At 42.6% G+C, this 24,138-nt stretch overlaps 4 protein-coding genes and 1 non-coding gene across 9 annotated transcripts in view; all 5 read left to right on the top strand.

Moving 5' to 3' along the window:
* The first annotated feature begins 3,408 nt into the window (after positions 1-3,408).
* On the top strand, positions 3,409-6,026 carry LOC137612601 (tubulin alpha-1B chain). Its single transcript, XM_068341216.1, has 4 exons — positions 3,409-3,506; positions 4,277-4,499; positions 4,588-4,736; positions 4,835-6,026. Exons 1-4 carry the CDS (start codon positions 3,504-3,506, stop codon positions 5,813-5,815), a joined length of 1,356 nt encoding a protein of 451 aa, XP_068197317.1. The 5' UTR covers positions 3,409-3,503; the 3' UTR covers positions 5,816-6,026.
* Positions 6,027-8,021: 1,995 nt separating this feature from the next.
* ccnt1 (cyclin T1) lies at positions 8,022-15,695 on the top strand. 4 transcript variants are annotated; one of them, XM_068339746.1, is made up of 9 exons: positions 8,022-8,200; positions 8,859-8,940; positions 9,040-9,168; positions 10,786-10,846; positions 11,466-11,528; positions 11,655-11,700; positions 11,863-12,026; positions 12,106-12,176; positions 12,290-15,695. In XM_068339746.1, the coding sequence occupies exons 1-9, from the start codon at positions 8,028-8,030 to the stop codon at positions 13,565-13,567; spliced, it is 2,067 nt and encodes a 688-aa protein (XP_068195847.1). In that variant the 5' UTR covers positions 8,022-8,027; the 3' UTR covers positions 13,568-15,695. The 4 variants fall into 4 exon arrangements, with proteins under 4 accessions (XP_068195847.1, XP_068195822.1, XP_068195837.1 ...); XM_068339721.1 differs by having other exon boundaries at positions 8,025-8,200; positions 11,466-11,527; positions 11,645-11,700; XM_068339736.1 differs by lacking the exons at positions 8,022-8,200; positions 10,786-10,846.
* A 2,353-nt stretch (positions 15,696-18,048) lies between these two features.
* Positions 18,049-23,069, top strand: kansl2 (KAT8 regulatory NSL complex subunit 2). The gene is made up of 8 exons (XM_068324352.1): positions 18,049-18,289; positions 18,527-18,613; positions 18,693-18,807; positions 19,530-19,693; positions 19,817-19,980; positions 21,035-21,145; positions 21,278-21,484; positions 22,983-23,069. Exons 1-8 carry the CDS (start codon positions 18,049-18,051, stop codon positions 23,067-23,069), a joined length of 1,176 nt encoding a protein of 391 aa, XP_068180453.1.
* On the top strand, positions 20,416-20,549 carry LOC137591113 (small nucleolar RNA SNORA2/SNORA34 family). The gene has a single exon (XR_011034597.1). It is a non-coding gene; the product is annotated as a small nucleolar RNA SNORA2/SNORA34 family (small nucleolar RNA).
* Positions 21,523-24,138, top strand: part of nckap5l (NCK-associated protein 5-like) — a 29,707-nt gene continuing 27,091 nt past the window's right edge. For both annotated transcript variants that reach the window (XM_068339703.1, XM_068339696.1), the window contains exon 1: positions 21,523-23,667. The gene's annotated coding sequence lies outside the window, so the exon portion shown is untranslated. The remainder of the gene's footprint in view (positions 23,668-24,138) is intronic.

Below are 24,138 nucleotides of genomic sequence, written 5' to 3' on the forward strand. Positions count from 1 at the left end.
CTGAAGGAGATGAGAACAAGTGCGTTTTCTCCCAGACTGGACATCAGGGTAGGAGAGGCGGTCTTTCCACGGGATGGTAATCCTGCGGTTTGAAATGGGTCACGTGACTTGGAGACAAAGCAGGCCTGTGAGGATAGGCTGTATCCAGGCAACCACAAGGCTCAGATCAGCTTGTGTTAAATTGAATTGGATTCGGTTCTTCGATTTTTAAGGAGGTGTGGATAGTCCAGACCCTTGTCAAACTTGTAGATATGTAAGAGAAATAATGTGGTAAACATAATAATCAACCAATCGAAAATAAAACACACACATGTAGGACCTGTAGTTTTCTACAAGTATGCAAAACTGGATTAAGATCAGAATTCTGATCCGGGTCTGGAGCATTCAGATGGATTTCATGTGTGTGTGTGTAAGGTATGAAGTTATCCCTCGATGAACAACCAATCAGGAGTCGATATTATGGATCATTTGTATATTTAAATACCACAAGAGCATGAGTCCATACACTGACGTAGGACTGTAGAGGTATTGTGGAATTATTCCATTTGCATCATCACCACATCACCATGTTCTGCGGGTGCATTGATCTAACATTTGATTGAACAATCACATTGTGTGTGAGTCTTTTCTCTGTCCTTTAAGCGTTGCAGCCACATGATTCTCCAAATTTTATTTTTGGGATCAGCCCTGTAACGTCATCCTTTCTATCCAAACAAAGCCCATGTATTATGCACGCAGCAAAACGAACAAAGATTGCATTCATCTATTATTCAGCTGAGGTAAACTGTAAATTGAGGAGCCTTTACAACAGCCCTGCGTGTTCTAGCCTCCCAATGCAACATTACACAAATTTCCTAGTGAAATTTGCAACCCGATACACCTGCTTCATTGTAAATTATGCAAAATGGCTGAATCTCTCTACTGCAAAAGCCGCCTCCATCTCAGTGGAGCTGATGTCAGCCAGGCGTCCATGTTGCTGCTGAGGCTTGGCATGGTATCCTCCCAGCATGCTGGCTCTCCTCCCTCTTTGTCCCAGATTTTCTGCAGTGATGTCATTCTGTGTGGGTTGATCACGTGACTTGTCTGCTTGTCTGTGCTGTTTAAGATGGACTCTGCTTCTGTCCAGTTTGAGGAATAGAAATTGCCTGAATTTCATTTTATATAACAAAATGTTCTCAAGTGAGGGATTTAAAAAGCACCCTGGTGGATGTCCCTCTTTACATAAAAAGAGGCTTGTATGGTGCATGAAACAAAATCAGTATTTACACTTTTATTGCAGGCTTAGATCAAAGTCTTCAAAATATGTGAATATCATCTTTGTTCAGGAAGCACAACTGGCTTTTTGTGGTTTTGTACCCAGTGTGAACTCCAGGGAATAAAAGAGCAGGAAGCAGCCACAGCTCTCAGCCAGAATTTCTCCAATTTCCATCCAATCCTCCTCCTCCTCCTCCTCCTCCTCCTCCTCCTCACCATGCAGCAGCTGCGAAACAGGGAGCGTCTGAGCAGCTGTAGACCAAGATGAGAGGGAGAATGGGAATGCTAGAGGGATGGGAGTGGTCCATCATGGCATGAAACCGACTACATTGCCTCCTGCAAACTGGGAATACAACACCTGACAGCCGAGCATATGTTCCGTCTGTAACAGCAGAGTCCCCTTATTAAACAGTGAAATACAGGTCTCATAATATCCTTATATTATTGAATAAATGGTCAATTTATGCTGTATTGGAATAACCAAAAACCTGAACAGCTGCATGGGAAAATAATTTCTAGGCAAAAACCTGCAGATGTCTTTATCAGTGGGGACGAGAGACAGGAAACAGACATGTTTTTATTTCAGGCTTTTATTTTGTAGGACAGAAGGTGATCCCTTCATCTCCTGATTCAAGCAAAGAGGAAAGACAAAATGAAGACTGGGGGAGACACTAACAATAAAAAATGTTTGCAAGCTAATAATTGCTTTCAATTGTGGTTTATTGTTTTCCATACAGTCTGAAGCTATTTTAAAGATTTAGAAACTCATCCTCGTAACTGTTCTTAACTTTGCAATTCAAAATCTGGGTTATTCCAAGCCTCCCCACATTCTCTGAGGTATTATTTCTTCCACTGGGACAACTGTTGTCATAGAGTTCCCTCTGTTGTTAGCAACCGAGTTGCTTTACGGTCTGTGAGTTTTTCGAGCTGTACTTTTAGACCACTAAAGAACAATTTATGGTCTTTCTTATTGAACTTTCAAGACAGACACCAACAGAGCAGCAAAAGAACATCTAGCAATATAACCATCTCACATTTCTGTGTCACAAAGAATGAGCTGCTATTTGAACAACTGCTGACATGTATTGTACTGACATGGAGCCCCCGGGGGTCCTGAGGCGCCCGGCCTATTCCCCGAGACATGTTGGGGTTTTATATAAACATCAACTTCATAGGAGGACTTGTGAAGGAGGTGAGAACAAGTGTGGTTCCGACCAGACTGGACATCAGGTTGAGGAATCTTAGAAAAGACTCCCCACAGAGGCAGCCATGCTGCAAGGTTGGTAATCCTACCATTTAAACTGGGTCATGTGACCTGGAGATAAAGCAGGTCTGTGAGGATCCTGGGCTGTATCCAGGCAACTGCGTTATTCATTTCCTAGCAACCGTTAAATCCTGAGGAGATGGTGGGGGGTTGGGCGTCTGTAGTTTAGCCTGTCCCTCTTCTGTGACTGGGCAGTTTGACCTCTTTTACCTCGCTCATACTAAGAATATGAAGAAAATACTTGAAATGAAACCGCATGTGAACAGAGATGTTTTAAAATTACATGGAGAATGTTTTGACAAATTGCACCAAGGAGCAAAGATTATTATGCACCAACAACAAAAACGAATTTGAATATTAAAGACTTTTTCTGACATCTTATATGAACTGGAGACATTTCTTGTTGCTGCAGCACTTTTTTTGCCCAGTGGGCCTCAATGAACTCCAAAATCAATCAAAATGAGTTGCTTGCTATAATTTATAAATAGCCTTTACATTGTGGACACCTACTCATATTATTGAATTCCTAATTCTAGACTAATCTGCTCGTTCTTTCCCAGCTTCTATTCAAAGCTGATTTATACATCAATCAGCTCACGTAATCGATTTTCAATATGGCGGACTGGGCCCGTCTGGATACGTTACACAGATGAAAATTACGCAGTATTTTCTTTACAATGCATAGCAGCCATTTCGCCAGAGTAACGGGAGGATGAGGGGATTCGGGTGTGGCTCGAAAGAGAGACGCAGAGCGGGAGAGACAATCAGCCAATAGGAAGCCGTAGATGGGATCGTATGACAGATTGACATTGGCGTTGACCAATGTGGGTCCAGCAGGTTCCGCCCAACTGATGGAACCCAATAAATACAGCTCCATCCAAAGGAGCGCTAGCATTTCTTACATCGACCCAGTAGCAGTCGCATCGTAAGAACGTCCTAAAATTCTTTTTTTTTCTTCTTTCTGCCGACATTTGAAGCTAACAACATGGTAAGAGCTGCTTTTCTCTTCGTTAAATATTCTTGTTTTAGGGCTCCATCTTGCGGTGTGCTAAGAGATGGAGAGGATTTGACGAGGTCCGAGCATCAATATGGAAAATGTAGCTTGTGTTCTGATGCCTGCAAATATTAACACTTAATTCAATCAATGACGTGTTGTGTTGAGTCAGGTTAACAAATGTATGAGCCAAACAGAATCGGTATTTGCCAAATTAGCAGCCTGGTTAAAAATCATTACGAGTTTACTATTCAGTATGAATAGAGCGGGATATTTTATGATTTGATGTATTGAAGTAGATTTTTAAATACCACGTCGTTTTTGCATTGATTTGCATTGACCATATGTCTGGTCCGAGTGCAACAATAAATTTTCCCTAAGGGGGATAATAAAGTGAGTTTCTTTCCATCCGTAGTCCAGTTTATTTTAAAATTGCATCGCTACTGCTCTGCGTTGAAGATCGGTGTAAAGATGAACTTGTGTGCTCTCGGCCGCCCCCTTCGGTGAGGGAGAGGACTGATTGCCTCTTCATGCGGTTTTATCTTTGATTTTATCCAATCAATAAGACTAAATGTGTAACACAAAAATAATTAATATTTTAACCTGACTATGCAAAATTAAATTGTATATTAAAAGTGTGAGGTACCACATATCCCAGGATTCAATGTAAAGGCAGTGAGGATGTGGCTGATAAAGCATTGCTATTCTAACATGATCCACATCTGAGGATGATTAACGCCCTTGTTTTTTTTTCCTGTCCTCAGCGTGAGTGTATCTCCGTCCACGTTGGTCAGGCTGGTGTTCAGATTGGTAACGCCTGCTGGGAGCTGTACTGCCTGGAACATGGGATCCAGCCTGACGGACAGATGCCCAGTGACAAGACCATTGGAGGAGGGGATGATTCTTTCAACACCTTCTTCAGTGAGACTGGGGCCGGAAAACACGTCCCTAGAGCGGTGTTTGTGGACCTGGAGCCCACCGTCATCGGTACACTCATTAAAGACACAATGTCTCAATCTCCTTTTGATTTCATGTCAAACTATCAAGTAATACCTTGTGGACTCTGTCTCTCCAGATGAGGTGCGCACTGGGACCTACCGCCAGCTTTTCCACCCAGAGCAGCTGATTACAGGCAAGGAAGACGCTGCCAACAACTACGCCCGTGGCCACTACACCATCGGCAAAGAGATCATCGACCTGGTCTTGGACAGGATCCGCAAGCTGGTGGGTGATTTAAAAGCAGAAAGAGTTGGTTCCAGAACATCCAATGCAGTGACCGTATCTCATGTGTGATCGTTGCTCTACCCCCACTCTGTCCTCAGGCTGACCAGTGCACCGGCCTTCAGGGCTTCCTGGTTTTCCACAGCTTCGGAGGTGGCACCGGCTCTGGTTTCACCTCCCTGCTGATGGAGCGTCTCTCTGTGGACTACGGGAAGAAGTCCAAGCTGGAGTTCTCCATCTATCCAGCCCCCCAGGTGTCCACCGCTGTGGTGGAGCCCTACAACTCCATCCTGACTACGCACACCACCCTGGAGCACTCCGACTGCGCCTTCATGGTGGATAATGAGGCCATCTACGACATCTGCCGCAGGAACCTGGACATCGAGCGTCCCACTTACACCAACCTGAACAGGCTGATCAGTCAGATCGTGTCCTCCATCACGGCGTCCCTCCGTTTCGATGGCGCTCTCAATGTCGATCTGACTGAGTTCCAGACCAACTTGGTGCCATATCCCCGCATCCACTTCCCTCTGGCCACCTACGCCCCCGTCATCTCTGCTGAGAAGGCCTACCATGAGCAGCTCTCAGTGGCAGAGATCACCAACGCCTGCTTCGAGCCGGCCAATCAGATGGTGAAATGTGACCCTCGCCACGGCAAATACATGGCTTGCTGCCTGCTGTATCGTGGTGATGTGGTGCCCAAAGACGTCAACGCTGCCATTGCCACCATCAAGACCAAACGCACCATCCAGTTTGTGGACTGGTGCCCCACTGGTTTCAAGGTGGGCATCAACTACCAGCCCCCCACTGTGGTCCCCGGTGGAGACCTGGCCAAGGTCCAGAGGGCTGTGTGCATGCTGAGCAACACCACTGCCATTGCAGAGGCCTGGGCTCGCCTTGATCACAAGTTTGACCTGATGTACGCTAAGCGTGCCTTCGTCCACTGGTATGTGGGTGAGGGAATGGAGGAGGGGGAGTTCTCTGAGGCCAGAGAAGACATGGCCGCCCTGGAGAAGGATTACGAAGAGGTTGGAGTCGACAGCATCGAGGGAGAGGGAGATGATGAAGGAGAAGAATATTAAATTAAACAAAAGCTGTTAAGAAAAAGTCGCCAGTTTTCTGAGAGCAAATTTAACAAGATACATGTTGAGAAGAAAATTCCAATTTTGTTAGTTCCAATTAAATAAGAAAGATAAGCATTAAGAAAAGAGTTCCAAAGAAGTTTCATTCAGAAATGTCTGATTCAGTTAAAAAAAATGTGAAGTTCAAAATAAAAGTCATCAAACTTGAAAATGTTTTTGTGTGTTCATTCAGCCATGAGTGTGGGGACAAACCTCAATGTCAAGAAAGTGTGTGTGTGTGTGTGTGTGTGTTTGTGTGTGTGTGTGTGAGCTCGATTCATCGTTACCCGTGGTTAAAACCACCAGCAAATACCAAAATTCCTCGATTTGCAACAAACTTTCTTTTACTATATACAGTAATTTAAACTGTTATAAACCCTCCCATACTGATATTAAACCACCTTATATCTGTAGTACCTTTTCCCACACTGCGTTACATGAGTCAGAATGCAGCGCACTTCAATCTTTGAATTGTCATAGATGAGGAAAACAAGATTACCCAACCACTAGGAGCAAACACTTGGAAGCATGTCATTAGACTTCTTGAATGATAGAAACCCATTTGTGATTTGATACGGAAATAAAACGGACGTGAATAGACCTGTTATCTTCCAATTAGCTTCAGACACAAAATAACTTTTATTGCCTGCATGAACAAGACGTAAGAAGTCAACTCTAATTAGATTTTGATGAGTGAATGATTGGGGACAAACATGGCGTTGAATTCAAGTTATTATTTTGGTGAAAATACCAGTATGTGCAGTGTTTACAGTATATATGGTAATCAGTTCTTCCCTTCATTCAAGGATGTATCAACAAACAGACTACATAACAGTGTTACTACAAATATTTGTGCCTTGAACATGAGTAACTTAAAATCCATTATCTGCATACTTAATACATTTTAAGAAATAGAATCAAATAATAGTTGAATTACTGGAATGTTGAGAAGCTTTTCAATTTGATGATTAGACAACATCAGCTTTTCTACAAAACTAAATAGGTTCTCAAGCATCCAGTTCATGGTAATTAGAGAGCAAAAAGAATCAACTGGACTTGCTTCTGGTTGGTTAAATAAGTTTGACCTTTCACCCTAGAGGCGTCTTCAGTTCAGACTGACTGGGTGATTCCTTGCAGTCCTGTTGAATATGAAAACAAAAGAGTCGTCACCATTCATAGTTGTGTTGTCGTCACAAACGTATGACTCAACAAAGGGGCAACGACTCTTCAGGACTAGACTCAACAGTCCACCTGTGGGACACTGCCTCTTCTTTCAGGACAGTCCTGTCCAAGTTTTAATCAGGGAAAAAACATGGTTTAGGACAGGACTTCAAAAATAATTTTCTGAAAACTGGAGAAGCACCAGCAGTGCTCGGGAGATGAGCACCTCCCGAGTATTTTGAGGTTTTGTCTGTAGGTTCTCAAGCATCCAGTTTAAGATAAATCAAAAAGAGGAAAAACAACAACAACTGGACTTGCTTCAGTTCCGTCAAAGATGTTTCACCTCTCATCCAAGAGGTTTCTTCAGTTCAGACTGACTGGTCGAGTTCTTACGCTCCTGTTGGAGCAGAAAACAAAAACGACCCACACCACCAAGACAACATTATTCATTCTGAGTCGTCACCATTCATTGATAGATGTGTTGTTGTCACAAACGTATGATTCAACACAGGAGCGACGATTCCTCAGGAGTCCACCTGTAGGACACAGGCCTCTTCTTTGAAGTCTGTCATGTTCAAGTTTTACCTCCAAGTCTTTACCTCCATCCCCACAAACCACAACAACCCTTCACACCTGGGTGTGGCTGAGGTCACCTGAGGTCGAGACCCTCATTTGAATAGAAGTGACTCCTAATGACACCTATTGTGTTGGTTGTTTTGGGGTCTTCTGTGTTTTACCCAATGAATGGTAATGACTCTTGATGAGTCTCCTTGTTTTTAGTGGGCTGGTCCTCTGTTTTCTGCCTCAACAGGACCAGAAAGTCTCTCTACCAGTCACTACTGAAGAAACCTTTTGGATGCGTTGTTAAACGTCTCCACCCAGCCTGAAGCGAGACTTGGTGGTTTCGGTGCTATCACTTGGTAACCCGTGGAATCACACAAGTTGCTCCTCCAACGCCGTGACGTGTGTTCCTGTGACGCGCAGAAATTTTAAACTCTCGTCCTTCTCAGTGATGGCGGCTTCGTTTCGTTCTCTCCCTGCTAGCTGTAATAACAAATGGTACTACACCCGGCAACAGATCGACAACAGCCCATCTCGGCGAGCTGGACTTGATCCCGACAAGGAACTCTCCTACAGACAGCAAGCGGCGAACCTGCTCCAGGACATGGGACAGCGGCTCAATGTGTATCTTTTGTCGGGAGACGGCTTGTGCCTGCTAGCCGAAATTAGCTTATTCGTTAGCTCTTGTGGATAAGCCGGTTCGACTCACAACGCGGTTGTTATTGAGTTTTGTGTTTCGTTTGAGCCTCTTGTTGTTTTTATTTGTTTGCCGTCTGTTTTATGAGGTGATGCATGACCGCATCGACGTCGTTACGGAGGCTCATGAGCGGCGTTGTGGGCTAAACCGAGGCCGTGGAGGCCTGTGGTGCTCGGCGGGCCTTCACGGCGTTAGCATTAGCATTAGCTTCCCCTCTTCCTGTGGCCGTAATGTTAGTAAATAAAGGACTCTAAGGGCGGCAGCAGTCATTAGACGTCGTGTTTAAATGATCGGATAAGTCTGCGTTTTATGTGTTTCATCTTAAAACTCAAGCATTTTATGTGTGGCGTCAACATATGATCTCCTGGTTAACCTCTGCTGTGGAGCTAAAGGGGTTTTTAATGTATGTTTTTCTGTGATGATGGCTCAATAGCTAAACCATACCTCCTTAATTGGCTATTATTTGATTATTTGACTATATAATTTAGTCCATTTGGAACAGTTATATTCATGACGTAGAATTAAAGCAAGTGTTTTGCTCTTGTGTTGCTGCTCTTTGCATATTCCTTAATTACCATGTTCCAGATCCCAACTTACTATAAATACTGCCATCGTGTACATGCATCGTTTCTACATGGTCCAGTCTTTCACCAGATTTCACAGAAATGTAAGTATTTGAACTGTTACCTCGAGTCACTCATACCACTGACTGTGTTTTGTACTGTATCAGTCAGCTTGTGGGCTTACTTTGGTTCATCTTCTTCAGGTTATCTCGCCAGCCGCACTCTTCCTTGCTGCCAAGGTTGAGGAGCAACCCCGAAAGCTGGAACACGTTATCAAGGTGGCCCATGCATGTTTGAATCCTCAGGACCCATCTCCAGATGTACGCAGCGATGTAAGTAGTGGAAGTCAGCCCCCACGTGTTCTCTCCTGCTGCGCCTGCTTCATAGGGTAGCTGTAAGTTATGGAGATTTTGTGTTGTTTAGTAGTTTTCAAACTGCATTTATGACGTGTTTCCACTGCAGGACATGGCTTAGCTTTTTATTGCTCTGCTTGAGTTTCCATTTTCAATAGTTGTGTGGAGTGCATTTACCTGATATAACCTCTGTCGAGTTGAACTGATAAAACAGTGGAGTGAAAAGCTGCAGACCATTAGCCCTTTTTCAAACATAATCACAAAATTGTTCTGCAAAAGAACCCTCCTCCCTATGCTCTGAGCGTAACAATTTCATTTACATAACACTGACTCCCAAAGCTGCAGATAGTTATTTCACATAGCTTCTAATGGTTGATGTCTTTTCTGAGGCAACCACCACAAGCTGTTGTTAAAACTCCTGGTTGTGGGTGACACAAGAAAAACGGACGTTCTCTCTATTTGCTACACTGGTGGGGTAGAGGCTGTGTCGTTTTTGCCTCTACGATGACAGTGGCTGTTACAGTGGTTGATCTAGAAAAGTAATATATGAGACCTGGATGGAGCTAACTGTCATGGGATAAATGCATCTCAAATGTTTTTAATGCAGCCACTTTATTGTGAAGTTTACACACAGACCACTTGTTGCAGACTGAGTTAGTCTTAAATTTTTTAACTCTTGTTGTTAGATGGTGGTTAGTAAGACTGGCAGTAGGCTAGTTTGTCTTCAGCACCAGCAGTTGTGTAGTGATGGTTGGACATCAGAATAATCCATGGCCATCGACTTTTCCAGTCAGTGCTGTTGCGGTTAATCCACAATTTTGTCTATCAGTGATTTTAAATTTGTCAGTAAACAGTAAAAACATTGCTGCTATCACAAGCGAGAGGAGTTGCTGCATCTGTGAATGGCCGAGTACTGTGTGAAAAATCAAAGCTGTTTAAGGTCATCCTGTGGTCGAATTGTGTTTTAGATGAATTATACCCCTTTTAAAAAGCATAACTTTTTGATTGCCTTAATTAACTGAGCTTAGAGGAGGGAAAATCTAATTTAAGGCTCTTTTGCTTGTGGAAAACCACCGTGCTTTTTAAAAACACAAGCTGTGGTGGTGTTACATCACTTTTTGGTATCGTGAAAAGGGTCGCCGGATCTGCGTTAAAAAAGCTCCATCTTTGTAACTTTCAAATAGAATCTTGTAAGTAGAAGAAAGAAAATGATGCCTGAATGTGGCTTTTGTTTGGTGAGAGAATCGCGTCTCGACTGCTTTTTTATGTAGGATTTTCATCCCTTTTTATATTCCCGCTTTGTGTGTCCTTCGTTTGTTTTGCATTGATGATGTCAGGCAATTTCACATGATATCACTGCGGCAGTCCACTCAGAATTTTGACTATGTCCAGCGTTAACTATCATCAGTAGAAAACTTAATGGAAAATATTAGAGTGAAGCTGAGCCATGTCATGCAGTGGAAACACAGCGTATGTACTGTAGTTAAAACTACTGGCAGCGAGGCTAGGTCAGCCCTGCATGAAGGGTGAGTCTGATGTGTGAAAGACAGGATAAAGGCCTCCCAGTGAGTAATGTGCCTGTCCTCTCAACCTCAGGCCTACCTGCAACAAGCCCAAGACCTGGTCATTCTTGAGAGCATAATACTCCAGACCTTGGGTAAGTTGGGAAGTAAGACCTGGGTAGCTTACTTTCCCTCCGAAAACACGTGATATTACAAATTGTGTTTCACTTTCAGAGAAAGTCTGTATGTGCTGGCAGCACAGGAAAGAGACATACATTCTTCATGTTAGCAGCTTGTACCCATTTTTTTCCTATATGTATTTCACTTTTTTACATCACTCTTTTTTTGACCTGAGTATTTTTCAACTTGTTGTTTTAGAAGTGTTTGAATCATTGTTGCAAATAAGTCTATTTACTATGCCCTCTTCAACCTGGTTTATCGTTTCTAATGTTTTCACATGTAAAAATGGGCAAAGATGAGATACCAGCTTTAATTCAAACACAAAGGTGTGCTCGTACTTTTCATGCAGTGTGGTGCAATTAAAAGTTTTTTACGATCATCTGTTTTTGTTTTTTGTCTTGTTTTTTTTTCTTTTTCACATCCAACATGTTGGTGGAAGCCCCGATGCAAAGTGACATACACAAAAATGTTGTTTTTATATGTACTATTGAATGGAAAATTTCTTCTGTCACAGGAATTTGATGGAATGAAAACAAATCATATGACAAGTTTGACATCTGCATGATATATTAAGCCATTTGTCTTTATTTACAGCTTTTGAAATCACCATTGACCATCCACATACTCACGTTGTCAAGTGCACTCAGCTCGTCAGAGGTGAGCCTCAACTCTTCAATTTTATTTAAAAAGAAAATTTGTTTGGGTAGTGATTAATTATGTTTGTTGCTTAAATTCTTAATTAGTAGGTTTTAAGTTTGTTTTTTTGTTTTGTTGTTGTTCCAGCGAGCAAGGACTTGGCTCAAACATCATACTTCATGGCCACCAACAGGTATGTTCACACTTTACTGTTCAACATAGGCTTCTGCTGTTTTTGATATGAACAGTAAAATATGGTATTTTATTATGTTTAGCTGCCTTGACTCAATATACTGAATGTCTGTTCTCTCTCCTTGTTTGTTCTCTTCTGTCTGGGACGTAACCTGCCACATAGTCTACACTTGACCACGTTCTGCCTGCAGTACAGTCCGCCAGTTGTGGCCTGTGTGTGCATCCATCTTGCTTGCAAATGGTCCAACTGGGAGATCCCTGTTTCCACAGATGGCAAACACTGGTGGGAATATGTTGATCCCACTGTTACTCTGGAGCTGCTGGATGGTATGTGCGAACGTGTTGAAAATAAACAAACATTGAGCATTCTAAATGGTTTGACTGATTTCTTCATGACTTATTTTAGAGCTCACACATGAGTTCCTGCAAATTCTGGAGAAAACACCCAGCCGGTTGAAACGAATCCGCAACTGGAAGGTAGACGTTTTTCCTGTTGTCTCTTTGCGATGTATCGACTCCAGCCGAAACATTCTGCTGTGTGTAGTTACCTTGCACTGAGTCAATTGTGATTGGCTTTTCTCGGCTCCCAGGCTGGAGGTCAGACACCAAAAGCCAAGCCAAAAGTCCAGGAGGAAGGTGACCAGAGGGACACCATGATGAGCATGATCTCCATGGCTTCTTCAGAGAGCACTGTGGCGGGCCTGATGAGCCTCTCAGCTCCACCTTCCTCCTCTTCTTCCTCATCCATGGGTGACAAGGACAGGAGTGCATCTGGCAGCGCTCAGACTTGGAGTGGCAAAGGTCCGGCTGTAGCTGAGCAGCAGCAGCCAGTGAACAATGAGGTTCACGCCCCGGCTAAGGTTTCGTTAAGTGAGTACCGTGCCAAAAATGCAGATGTTCTGGCAGCTCAGAAAAGGAAGCTGGAGAACATGGAGGCCAGTGTGAAGAGGGACTACGCCAATGCTGCCCAGGCTCTCATCGGTCAGCAGCAGAGGAAGGAGAAGCAGCAGCATCATCACCAGCAGTCCAGCTCCTCCTTCTCTGATATGTCCAATCCCTCACCCATCATTCTGAAAATCCCCCTGGAGAAGGAGAGGCACGACAGGAGCTCTCTGAAAATGCGCTTTCCTCTAGCGGGAGGAGGAGGCAGCGGTCACAGCACCAGTGGGCGAGGTCAGGACCAGGACATCAAAGTCAGAATACGAGTGCCTGAAAAGCAAAGGGGGAGTTCAGGAGAGGAGGGCAAGAGCAGGGACAAGCACAGGGAACGTTCAAATCACCACCACCACTATAACCACCACCACCATTCCTCCTCTAGTGGTGCCTCGCTCTCCTCACACAAACATTCATCTAGTTCTGGGGCCGTGGGAGGCAGCAAAAAAGTCCCTAGTGACTCATCTAGAACGAGCTCTTCATCCTCTTCTTCCTCACGTAAGAGGACACACTCCCAAGAGCCCACAGTGGGCTCTCACCCCGCCTCTAAGGCCAGCAAGTCCTCTAGGAACCCCTACCAGCTACCCTCCCTGTCTTCCTCTTCTGGGCAGACTTTGGGACACGGTCCAGACATTCTGCCCTCCCTCAGCCTTCCCCACCACCAAGGGAGCTATTCCCACTCCAAAGGTGACAAAACGGACACCAACGGTCACGGTGCAGCTGGGGGAACCCAGTCCAACGAGTACCAGGACACTTTTGAAATGCTGAACTCTCTTCTGAGTGCACAGGGGGTTCAGCCATCCCAGCCGTCCATGTTTGACTACAGATCCCAGTATGGAGAGTACCGGTACAGTGGCGGTTCCAGAGGGAGTAATTCCAGACCCCCTCCTCTGCCTTCAGAACCGCCTCCCCCTCTGCCTCCATTACCCAAATGAGCTATTGATCAGGAGACGTATTTTGTGCATCGTACTTGACGTCATAAACATCCATATTGTTACAATAAAGTATTGTATTTTTAACTCACCCAGCATTTTATAGACATCAGTGTGACAGCAGCAGAATGTAGGGGTGAGGTGAGGTCAAATTCTTTTTTACATTTCACATATGGCAATAAGGAGAGGCTCTAAAATCTTTCAAAATGTGAGGATAAAATACAGAAAAGTGTAGATACAGTTTTGCTTTTCTGTTCAAAATGTGATGATGGGACCTGACATTTTTACCATCATTGTTTTAGAGGAAATCATTGTCTTGAAATCATGCAGAAACTAACAGCTGTCTTTTTATAATGTTTTATAGTATGTTATTTATTAATTGAATGCTTTAAAAAGAAAAAAAAAACTTCTCATTTTCTACCTTTTTAAGGTTTTCCTTTGACGTTTTTGTGCAGGGAGATATAACTTCAAGACTGTACATACTGACAGTGCATGTTCCCTAAGTCATCTTTTTTAATATATACATATTAAATGTATATATAACATAAATATATACACATATGTGTACTTATATATGTGTGTGTGTATATTTGTCAGTTTTGTTTTAAATCATGATGGAAAGACTTTAGGTGATTGCCCCTCCCCGTGCATTCTATTTTATTTTTTACATTATTGGTAAAACTTGTAAAAAGAGTGTAAACTGTTTAAAAGAAACAAAAATATTTTTTAAGCTTTGTTATGAAAAACTGCAAAAAATGATGTAACTTAAGGAAGCTTGTACATTTTGTTTTTAGATTGAGTGTTGCAGTCATTGTTTTAAATGGTTGTAAAATATTCCTATTTCTTTCTCTTATGCTTACACTAATAGACAGGTCATAACAAGGGTATACTGTACATCTGTGGATTATCATGGAGTTCACTTACAAAATGTCAACCTGGTGGTGTCACAATGAAGGAATTGCCAAAAATACTTTTATCCTGACATTCAGTTGTCACTTTTTTCATTGTTCTCTGGAGGCTTGGGGTTAGCTACAGCTAAAGTTGGAAATGAGCGACCTTCATGACTGCAGTCTGTTTTAAGTTGCACTTGAAAAATCAGCACCCACTGTCACCCTGAAACTGCCATAAGGAAACAAATTTCCCTGCTGGTGCGCACTCTGTGACGACTTTATCGAGCACAGTATACAATAAAGTATTCAAAATAACACAAGACTTATCTAATATCATCTGTGTGTCATCCATCTGTCCTGGTGTGTTGTTAATGCATTTTCTTTGGGATTTTTTGTGTGCAAATCTCAGTCTTAGTAAAAGTAGACTGTCATAAAATGCAAGACTGTTAAACCTGTGTTTTAACACGAAAGCATCACCTTTCGGTATAATAATCCAGGCACCGTGTGCGTGAATCACAATTGTTTACATGTGCCCTCAGATTCTCTTATCACACACCTCCACTTTGACTTAATTATGAATGGGATTGGAGCAAAATATTGGGTGGAATTTTTTGGCAAAAGAATTGTGTCACAAGTAATTCATACTGAGATTTAAGTGTTTTAAAAAGTAAATAATGCTCTTTCCTGTTCTTTATTAGTCTGGCCAAAAATTATGCGGCCAGTTATTTAAAGCAATTACAGATTAATTGGTAAATATAGTTGTCTCTTTATGATGCACAGCTTTAGTTGAAAGATCGTTTTGCTCTGGCACCAGAGAGTTTATATGTTAGTCAGCTGCTGGCTGTGACAGGAAAATGGTAAATGCACTGAATATTCCTCTCAGTTGTCTTTACAAAGCAACTGACAGTATTAACAAGTTAAACTAATAGATGTCATGTATATTGTAATTTTAAAAATGTTTTTAATCTGGGCGATTTGATTATTATGCTGTGAAAAATCCATATAAAACGACACATTTCAACTAAAACCTATATGTGAAGGAAATGGATGAACTTCATGCAACCTTTCAATGCAAAAATCCCTTTTCTTTAACATTTTTGCTTGTGTCCTGGTGGTTGTGGTGACACTCAGGTCTGAAAGTAAAAACATGGATTTTTTTTGTGTTTTCTGTTAAACGCTTATGTGGACACTGTTCTTTTTTGATATGTGGTTGGTTTATTCTCAAAATCAATAAATATTTTAAGAAAAAACATTGCATTAAATGTGTTGTATATCCGAATTTGATCCTACGCATAGCTGCATAAACTTCCAATCAGAAGTAATGAGGGTTCTGTTTGTGATTTTTTTTAAAAAATAGAATGGGTTCAAAACTAAGCGTATCAATAAGCATGCAACACTCTCTACGTCTATATCATAAACAGATTACAGGTTTGGTGTCAAACGGTGGCGTAGTGGTTAGCACTGCTGCCTCAGCAAGAAGGTCAGGGCAATGACAATAAAGAAAGTTTGACTTGACTTGATTATTTTGTTCCGCCTCGACTAGTTAAAGAGCAACTAGGTTGACCAATGAAAAAGCTTGAACCCTGTCCAATCAGACGGCTGAGTGGGCGGGACACTTTGTGTCTGGGCGGCTGTGGCTGTTATTGAGGGAATGCAGGAAAATTGAAGCGGTGCTCGCTGGAAGAGTGTCCGTCTGTTCTTAGACAGAAAGGTAAGCAGAGTTAAACTAAAGTTCATGATGTGTTCATCGGATACTGAGCTACTTCTGATATACTGTATCTAGAAAGAGGGCTGTTTGATACCAGTGGTCCACAAATTACCCTGTGAACCGAAAATAGGGAAATATAGTGTTAGCAACCATTAGCATCTACCAAACAAAGATGGCGACGGCATAACTGAAAGAATGACGCAGTGCTGAGAGGCGGGCTAAAGATCGGTGTGGCGCCTGGTTGGACTTGGGGAAATGTACATAGACTATTTTTTTACAAGTCAATATGAATTTCTGTTTTACTTTAATGGTTTTGTTAGCTCCTTCTATATTTATACCCGTTATCTGCTTGCACAATTTGTGTTAAGTTTAAGAAGTGTCCGGACTCGGCTGTGACAGGCACCTGATCTGGCACCACCTGCTTTATAGAATAACAATCATTCGTATATACTATACTGTATTTATTACTTGTATGTACATACTCTAATGCTTAAACGTCTCTAACGCTTGAAGCTAATTTGTGAGAGCAGTGCTAACCGAAATAAGACAAGCGGCACTCCAAAATGTGTGTAAATTCACTAAATGCAATTTCTTCTCAGAAGTATTGTAGTCCAATTTTTTATTTTGCGAAACATATTGTGTGCTTCACGTCAAGTACAGAAAGTCTATTGTGTTTTCTGAGATCTCACATGTGTATATTTTCTTTATGAACAATAGAATAAAAGACAAAGCATCTACTGTGATGTAATATTTATTCCTTAAAGCAGGGGTCTCCAAACTTTTTCTTTCTTGTAAGGGCCACATAACTTTTCTCTTCTCTGGCTGGGGTCACTTTGTAACAGAAAAACTTTTTTGACGGTTGCAGGGGTGCCTAGATGCAAACATTTATTGTTTTTCAGAACCAAATATTAATAACCCTTTCCGGTTGTTATGCCATTTGGGAGGGCGGCAAAGAAGTCAATGAGACTGTCCGTCTTGAATGCGTCTTTCAGAACATCACAGTTCAGTAACTCGGCCAACTCAAACTAATAAGAAGGCTGGTCTTCATCTATGTTGACAACAAAGGGGTTCCGCAAAAGAGAAACTACTTTTGCATTAGCATATAGTTCACACACTGAACACACTTTAGGATTTCCATTGCTTCCACACATCTTTCAACTGGGAATGGGGCTGCTGGGTTCTCAACAGAGGAGGGTAGCAGGGAGAAGGATGAAGTTGTGGTTTTTCACTTGTTCCAAAAGTAGCACTAGTTTCACCTCAAGCACTTTTTATATGGGATGTCGCAAAATAGTTTCCCCCGGCCTTGTGGCTGCAAGTTAAGGCTGTTCAGGATTTCTGTCACGTCTGTTAAAAATGCAAGGCGCCATTGCTGGATCGATCAGTTCTGGAACAGTTTTATTTGGGAGCATTTTTCTGCTACTGTTCAGGGGGCCGCATCCGACCCGCGTTCCTTAGTTTGGGGACCACTGCCTTAAAGACTAAAAAGCTGGAATGTGTCCCAGTTTTGGTTAAAACAAAATATTCAACATTTTATTTCTTTTTTCTGCCCTGATTAATGGAAATTAGTTTGTGCTTGGAAGGTTGTGTATTTCCAGGCATCATGTTGCATCTCTCCTTTTAAAAATGTTGTATATTTATTATCTGCAGAGTCTCTAAACATAGTATAATATCATATATTTTCATAAAGTTTACATATCTTTTTCTCAAAGTCTTGTTTTGTCCAGTCAAGTTAAAAATCAAGTTGCTAAACAGGACAGAAAAGCTGTAAATCCTCAATTTTTGCAAATTCATTCATTTGAATCAAGTGCTAAATGCACCAGATTTTGATTCTGACAGTATAATTATGCAGCGGTTGAATAATTTCAAATATAACGATTTTGCAGACAATGAACAGGATACGAATCCACGTTTTGCCTTCAAGCCGGAACCGGGTGTCCCAGACGCCTCGTCCTCAGGAGCCCCAGGCCTGTGGCTTCACCCAGAGATCGTGCTCACAGCCCCGTCTGGATGGACTGGAATTCTGCATGAAGCATATTTTAGAGGACAGGAATGCCCCGTACAAGCAGTGCAGCTATGTTTCTGCCAAAAATGGCAAGCGCTGCCCCAATGCATCACCAAAGGTTGAGCGTAAAGATGGGTGGGTGGCAACGTGAATTTCAATTGTTGAGACTCTGGCTAGAGAATGACCTTCTCAGTCGAAACTAAGAAAACTCAAGACTTTATTTTTGGTAAATCCATAATGCTTTCTGACATCTCTTCTCCAATAACTCTTCTTTAGAGTTACATTCTGTGCAGAGCATGCTAGGAGGAATGCCATGGCTCTTCGGGCTCAGATGAGAAAGCCACTTTCTGGTCCATCCCCAGAGGTGCTCTTGTCTCAGCTTAGTGGATATAACCGTGCAGAGATGCAAGTTGCAGATGGAGGCCGCTCTGATGCCGGTCGTGTCCCAGGTAAACAATCCCTTTTCGTGTTTAATACGGTGATTTTCATAGACATGAGTCTAGTGTAATTCTTAACCCTCTTTAACAGAAGAGGACAGTCTGAGTGAGGAGGAGCAGGGTCCCTTGGTTCTGGACCAGACCTGGAGAGGAGACCCCGACAGCGATGCAGACAGCATTGACAGTGATCACGAGGATCCTCTGAAGTAATTTGAATTATGCATTACCATGACACTGAAATTCTTTTAAAATCTGTCATTTTTGTCTTTTTAATATTTAATTTTTTCCACAAAATTTCTTTGAAAGTGGGAATTGATGACTTTAAGCATATATTGTAAACAGTATCGATTTCTCGAGGCTCACCATGGAATTAATGATATGTCATATGCTGATGCCTTTATTGCACAATTTTTTTGGGGGGTGGAGGGTGGTATCTGGAGGATATTCTTTGAAGATATGAAGATACTTTCATTTGGACTCTTCATTTGAACAACTGCTGTCTCTGAATATATGCAGAGATCCATACAGCAAACCTAGCAGGTTTTCCCTCAGTAAGATTTTCACTAATGCTGCAGTCAGAAGGATGGTCTGCAGTTTTGAAAGTATTCTACCAAGTTAAACAATATGTGCCAGTTCTTGTGTTCAGACTGACTGGTATTACACTCCTGTTAATCTTTCTGAAGAGACGAAACACCCGTGAGCTGACAGGGTTTAAGTGAAACTACAATCAAAAAACAACTATAACAGCAGAGAAGATATAGCTTGGTGGCTGAAGCCTGGTGAAAGCTATTATTGCAGACAGTGGCGCTCCAACTAATATTCTTTCTTTGTTCCTACCAGTTAAATTTGGATATTAAAACGTGCATTTCTAATTATAAAATACCTAATATGGTCTCATTTCTGTTGTTTTTATCTTTGTGCTCTGCAGACATGCAGGAGTGTACACAGCAGAGGAGGTGGCGCTCATTACTCGAGAGAAACTCATTCGGCTCCAGTCTCTTTACATCGACCAGTTCAAACGCCTGCAGCACCTGCTGAAAGAGAAAAAGCGCCGGTACCTGCACAACCGAAAGGTGGAACACGAAACTCTAGGTGAGTATACGACCCTTCAGTTAGTACACAAACATGTTTGTTGACAGTGTACTTCTTTTTCAAGAAAGTGTCCCACACACTTCAGTGTTGTGTAGACTTCATTGACGTAGATGTTGATGTTAGGGACCAGTCTGCTGACCGGACCTGAAGGTCTGTCCATGAAGGAGCGGGAGAATCTGAAGAAGCTCAAAGCGCTGCGCCGGTACCGCCGTCGGTACGGCGTGGAGGCCCTGCTGCATCGACAGCTCAGAGAAAGGAGGCAGGCTGTGACTGAAGGAACCCCCCAGGTGTGACCTCCGTCATAGTAGAATAGTTACGTTACTGGATATTTAATTTAAACTTAAACATGAGGGATTACAGATATGAACTTCTTAGCTTTGTCGCTACTTTACTGTTGGTAGTGCTAATTCTCTGTTCCATATAGTTTCTGTGCTGTGATCCGACACAACCTGTACATTTGTTTACTGCCCCAGCCTGAAGTTTGAAGTATCTTTCATCCTCTGCAGCCGTTCACAAGGGCAGTTTATGAGAAATGTGTGTCGTTTGTGGACGGAACACGATGTACCAACCCCTGCCTGCCGATGACCCGACACTGTGTCTCACGTATCCTCAGCTGTGTTTCCAGCATTGGTGTGACCGAATAGTTCGATCAGTTCCCACAGGAGAACTCCTAAATGTGTTTTCCCAACATCAATTTAAAAAGATAAGATTTCATCTTCACCTCGGCCCCGATCAAGACCAGCAGCTTGCAGTAGCTGCTGGTTTCAAAGGGAGCCTACATAAACTCCTTCCTGTGGTCTGTAGATTTTTCCCAGAGTTGCAAAGGGGCTAATCTTTTCAGTTGGAAGGAACACAGTCCCTTCCTAAGCAGTCTTCAGCTTAACCTCAAATTATTTATTGCCATGCTTTTTAACAGGATTTACATTTTCATCTTCTCACTGCAAGTACTGAACTTTACTTGTTTGTGTGATTAAATAATGTCCTGACATCGGCTCTGTTATGTGAACAAGCTCACAAACCCTTCAAAATCAATAAGTTGTTGTACTAACCCACTCAAGCATTTCATTAATGCATTAATACAGTACACAATGCTACTTATTAGAAAGTTCTCTGTAGCTTCAGAGATGATAAGATTATTTCCACAGAGTAAGTGTGCTAATTTGGGTATCACATGCCGTTGTCCTTGACAACCCGACAGATATTTACCAGGACAACAACCAGGTGCTTTTCAAGATGTGTCCAGGCATGAAGGATGTCCCGTGCGACCGAACCGTGCACATGGGTCAATCCGAAGATCCTCGGTGTCCACTTCACCTCCCTCTGCTTCCTCCCATGTACCAGCCTGAGCAGGAACCTCCACCGCAGGAGCAGATCAGCACGGCAAGCAGAGACATGTATTTGAGCGCTGCAGAGCTCCAGCCCACGGAGAGCCTCCCCCTCGAGTTCAGCGACGTAAGTATGAGGAGCTGCCCCTACCTCTTGTTCCTCTGGTCTTGTCACAGACTAAGTGTTTACAGCAAATGTCAGTTTTTGATATTGACTTCTGTGAATTTTTTGATTTCACAAATTTTGCCTGTTGGGCAGGACCTGGATGTGGAAGGGGATGGTATGCAAGGTCCCCCGTCACCCCTACAGTTTGACACGGCCCTGGCTCTGGAGGACCAGACCATCAGAGCCATCGCAGAGGCGCCGATGGACATCCTTACTGGCGAACACCCAGACCAGGTGGACCTGGACGCCTCGGGACAGGAGCTGTCAGAAAGAGATGTGGACGGCATCATGGATGACCAGGTTAATCATCATTCAGCAGCGTCATCTTCAACATTCTGAATCTTATAACTGGTTTTATTCCAGTGTTTGTTTCATAAGTCACACAGTGATATGGATTTTTGAATAAAACTTTGTTTATTTTCTCTAGTGGGGAAAAAATGATTAAAGCACACCAGTGACACGGAAGCTGTGGATTGTTAGCGTGTTATGTATCTACTGCATTAACATATGATTTTACTTTTATAAGTTTATGATTGGGACAGTAGTTGCTTGCAGTTTGCCTGTCTAAAGGCCTTTAAAAATGCAACCAGGTCTTGATCTGTAAAAATGACCCACACAAATGCTTTTATTCATTATTTGCAGCATTACATGTATTTGAATAAGAGGTCAGTAAATCTAGTTTTAAATGCCTCCACCTGCTCCTAATGGCTGATTAGAGATTTTTGTCTGTGTGGTTTCATTGTGAATGATGGAAATAAAATCTGCAGTTCTTGTATCTAAAGTTCACAGTAAGCTGTGGTCATCCGATCAGGTTGCTGCTCTCTTTTCAGTGTTAAAATCCCACCACTAGAGTTCAGCAGGGAAACACAAGTGACTTTCAGAAGGAGGAGACAAAAAAATGAAGTTAAATATGTCAGTTTGGTTGAATGAAGTTTGATCCTCTTTGACTGACAGGTTTTCTCTCCACGTCTGGATGAGTATAAAAAAAGAACTGCCTTAATTGTCCGCAGGAATATGAGAAGACATTAAAGCACACAATCTTCCAGCGTTTACACGGCACCTGATTTTTTTTACCGTGGGTTTTCAGAACTTCTCAAACTTAATGGCAGTTTCCATGGAATGCAATATTGGGTGGGTTGGTATTGACTCTGGATATGTGTAAAAGATTTTATTTTAAACCCTTCATTGACATGTTTTCACCCCGGTCTCTTTGTTGGAAGCAAGAACAAGTTTTTTTTAATCCTACCAAAACCTTGGATAAATAACCACCACTGACCAAATTGACACGAAAGGGATTCTGGTTTCCTCTTTGGGATCACTGCTTCGTGTGGGACTGGTCGTCTCACTGGGAATTGAAGCATTTCGTCCATTCAGGCCAGCCGGACGTCTGTTGGGTCATCTCCATCCTCCAACCAGCTGCGGTCGGCCAGACTGTCATCGCCATGCCGACAAGCAGAAATGTGCTGAACGAAAATAGATCTTGTGTAGGCTTTAAGGAGAAATCTGCATGGAGCCTTTTCACTTTTATTTGCTTCACTCTCTTTTTACAGTGAAGCTCAACAAATTGAGATGTGTTGTTTTAGCAGCCTGTGTAAAAACAAAGTTTTCACGTTCACGGTTTTACACAAACACACAGCAGTAAATAAAGCAGTACTTGTTTCATATTCTTACACAGTGCACACGAATGTCATCCATGATCGGACCCAAATCATCAATCTGGATGAAAAGAAACCACCTGGTTAGAAAAGAAATCTGTCTAGATGATTTAATCGCATCCTAACTTCTTTTTCTCACCCAGGTGACATCGGAGGTTGTCGGCGATGAAGATGCTACTGACTGTTCCCTCCAGGATGCGGACGCCGCTGCCATCGATGCTCCCAGATGAAGAACCTCTTCCACCTGTTACACAATCATGAAGACCGATGCATTTGATTTTACAATTCAGATCACCTTCTGAAGGAGCACCTCCATAACCACTGGGTTCTAACTGCTGATTGTATTTCTGTGTCTGGTGGTGAGGAGGTCATTTGGGGTTAAATTGCCTTAAAATCAAATGCAATTTATTTCAGTGTTTTGTATCTGTTTTATCTGAAGAATTTTAAAAAATGGGATTCTCATGTTTCATCCACAAATAAACTTCAACTGTTCTTAATTTTCTTGTCATCTTTTTTTTTTATTTTTTATTTTTAACCAATGTAGAATTATATAAAGTGTGTAGAAGATATTTTAGGAGAACCACAATGTACAGGCTGCTCCTTAAGTATATGGTGAAGTTATGTTTGGCAGCATGGGACGGCCTCTAAAAAAATTGGGGCGGGTGAAGCGATTTCATGCAATGACATCACTTTTCCTCAACCCAAAACAGAACCGAGGCTGCAGCGGGGAGGACGACACCGCTGCACGATGAGCTGGGATGCCTCGGAAAAACGACTAAATTCGTTGGTTACGACCCCAAAAATGTGGACAGGTGACATCTAAATGAGGTGAGTCACGACGGGAGTATCCCACGTTTTGCACCGGCGGAGGGGTTTGCGGGAGTGCCGACGAGGCTTTATCGTGTTTTCATTGATTTAACGTCACCGGTGAAGTGGAGGTCTGGACGGGTTAAAGCGAAATGAAATTAAGCTAGCTGCCTTTGGTGTTGTCATTAGCTTGGACGGATGTCGTGCTTTACCCCGTTAATCGCGTTTGTTGGGGGGGTAAAGCCAGGGCGGAACGGCGTTACCCGTGTCGGGGGGTGATTCATTTCGGTGTGGGGTTTAGGATTTTTAGGGCCTGTCTCCAAAAAATTTGACTTTTTTTTTTTGTAGCTGTGTCCCTTTAGCTTAAGGTTGTTGTTGTTGTTGTTTTTTGTTTGTTTCATGCTAGCTTAAATGCTGCGTTAGCCTCGTTGAAGCGGAGCTCATAACGGTTCGTTCCCAGTTTCATCTCATCTCTGCTCCAGCTGCATGAAT

Source organism: Antennarius striatus, chromosome 2 (assembly GCF_040054535.1).
Source record: "Antennarius striatus isolate MH-2024 chromosome 2, ASM4005453v1, whole genome shotgun sequence".
NCBI classification, from domain to species: domain Eukaryota; kingdom Metazoa; phylum Chordata; class Actinopteri; order Lophiiformes; family Antennariidae; genus Antennarius; species Antennarius striatus.